The 1,976-nt window shown below is 41.3% G+C and overlaps 1 protein-coding gene across 1 annotated transcript in view; it reads right to left on the bottom strand.

The window, feature by feature from the left end:
* The window catches only part of ube2o (ubiquitin conjugating enzyme E2O), a 20,787-nt gene that overhangs the window by 15,952 nt on the left and 2,859 nt on the right, over window positions 1–1,976 (bottom strand). Inside the window, exons 3-4 of the mRNA XM_015403645.1 lie at window positions 1,292–1,447; window positions 201–532 (exon numbers count right to left, since the gene is read on the bottom strand). Coding sequence (XP_015259131.1) covers window positions 201–532; window positions 1,292–1,447 — 488 coding nt within the window. The remainder of the gene's footprint in view (window positions 1–200; window positions 533–1,291; window positions 1,448–1,976) is intronic.

Below are 1,976 nucleotides of genomic sequence, written 5' to 3'. Positions count from 1 at the left end.
GCAAAACATTTCAGAAACCGTATGTATCAAATATGATACATTTGGCATTATAGGGTTAAGTATTAGTTTTAGGTATCAATAATGATCCATTGATTATTCCTTGCTAACCGGTAATGAATATTGTTTGGTGGTTAGATGTCAGCACCAGCAAAACTCGATTTCCTCATTTTCCTCTTAATCTCCAAATATATCTTTTTTTTTTCCACTAGTGATCCACAAAGATTGGAAATGTCCCTCAAACATTGAGGTTCCTTGTCTCTTTACCTCGCTGTGACCATTCCGGCCCCTGACCGACTGACAGTCGGAAAAATGAACCGAAATCAAAAGCAGCAAAGCAGAAAAATCAAAAGTTAGTGAAGAAGAGAAATCAAACTCACGTCGTTTGTCCACCACAAAGTCTCCGGGGCAAAACTCGTGGCTGTCCAGGTGTTGAATGGGGATGAGGTCGTTTGACCTGATTCCCCGCTCCACTCGCCCGTCCTTCCACATCACGTCGGCTGTGGTCTTCGTCAATACAACTTCCACCGCCACCCTGACGCAACAAGAAAGCAGCAAAGAGGTTGGATTTGAAAACATCCAATAAGCTTTGATCATCCTCACTCCTCCTGAAACGTCGCCATACAGTGAGGAATGCTGCCAGTAAAAACGCACTGTAGCCACTGGACATTTAACCCTGCGTGTTCAGACATCAACATCAGGCCGATTACTGCTACATCATCATCATCATCATCATCATCATCCTGACAGCTACACACAATGAGGGCGTAACAAAAACCTGGATTTCTGTTGTTAATGCTTTAATTTTAGCCATTTAACACCAGAACCCAGAGATTGGCTGGTTTATCGAGTGAATTTTTGTTCCATTATTGTTCCAAGTGTTTTCATATTTCCATCTGTACATGAAAATATGGAGAAAACAAATCAATCCAGATATAAAACTTTGAAAAACCTCTCTTAAAAAGGTTTTTAATTGTAACTTGACTGTTTTATATGGAAGCATATTGCATTCACCAAAGAAAAATAATCAGACGGCTTATCTCATAATTATGAGATCAATATCTCAGTATCTCTCTTATAATAGAGAAATGGGTAGAAAAATACTAGCTAAGTTGCTCCTAAAACATTTTTTCCTCATTTCCAGATTCCACATTTTTTTCAAATTTCAAATAACCAAACCCTCTTCTTTGCATCAGTAATGTAACCAAACTGCCTCCATCCTGTTTCGGCTTGGATGGGATCCCAACTGTGGCCTGAGAAATAAAGTTGAGGATAAAGATCCACTGTAACCCACCGGTCTCCGATCTTGACCTCGCGCGAGAACTTGGTCCTCTTCTTTTTGTGCTTCCTCTTCAGGTTGCGGATGGAGAGCGGGATGCTCTTCTTGCGGTTGGTTCCCAGGCCGCCGCTCTGGGAGGAAGCGGTGGAGCTGGCTGATGACGTTAGAGAGCTGCAGCCGGGGGTGACACGCAGACAAGTGGTTAAACCTCAAATCTTCAAATCTTTATACTTAAACACAAAAAATGTGTGAGCTTGATGAAAATAAGCAGAACAATCCCTTCTTCACTGCAGATGATCCATTTTATCTAGATTCACTGATTTAGAGGAGAAAAAAAGTTTCGCTGGACGTTCTCTAAAGTAGAAGCGATCACTTATTAAAATAAGAATCTGTGACACAAACTGAGAAATAAGATGATGGTTCATTAGATTAACTTTTAACATCTGCTTTAAAGGAATTACTTTCAGTGTTGTAATGCTTCTCCCATCCACTAGAGGGCACCCCTTTTTATTCTGAGAGGTATAGAGGACGGTCTTTTATTTCCAGGTCGATCATCTAAATAAGTGGTCCTCCTAATTGTCAATCATTCTGGTGATATGTTTACCTAAGTCCTCCTACGTCCTCGTTAGGGGTGTAAAGCATTATGGGATTTGCTGTCACAGCAGCCCGCTGTCGCCATAGGCTGCCGCTACCAGACAGC

The sequence above is a fragment of the Cyprinodon variegatus genome, unplaced genomic scaffold, assembly GCF_000732505.1.
Source record: "Cyprinodon variegatus isolate N-32 unplaced genomic scaffold, C_variegatus-1.0 Scaffold1534, whole genome shotgun sequence".
Taxonomy (NCBI): Eukaryota; Metazoa; Chordata; class Actinopteri; order Cyprinodontiformes; family Cyprinodontidae; genus Cyprinodon; species Cyprinodon variegatus.
Note: the sequence above shows the minus strand (reverse complement) of the source record. Positions and strands in the feature narration are given on the sequence as shown.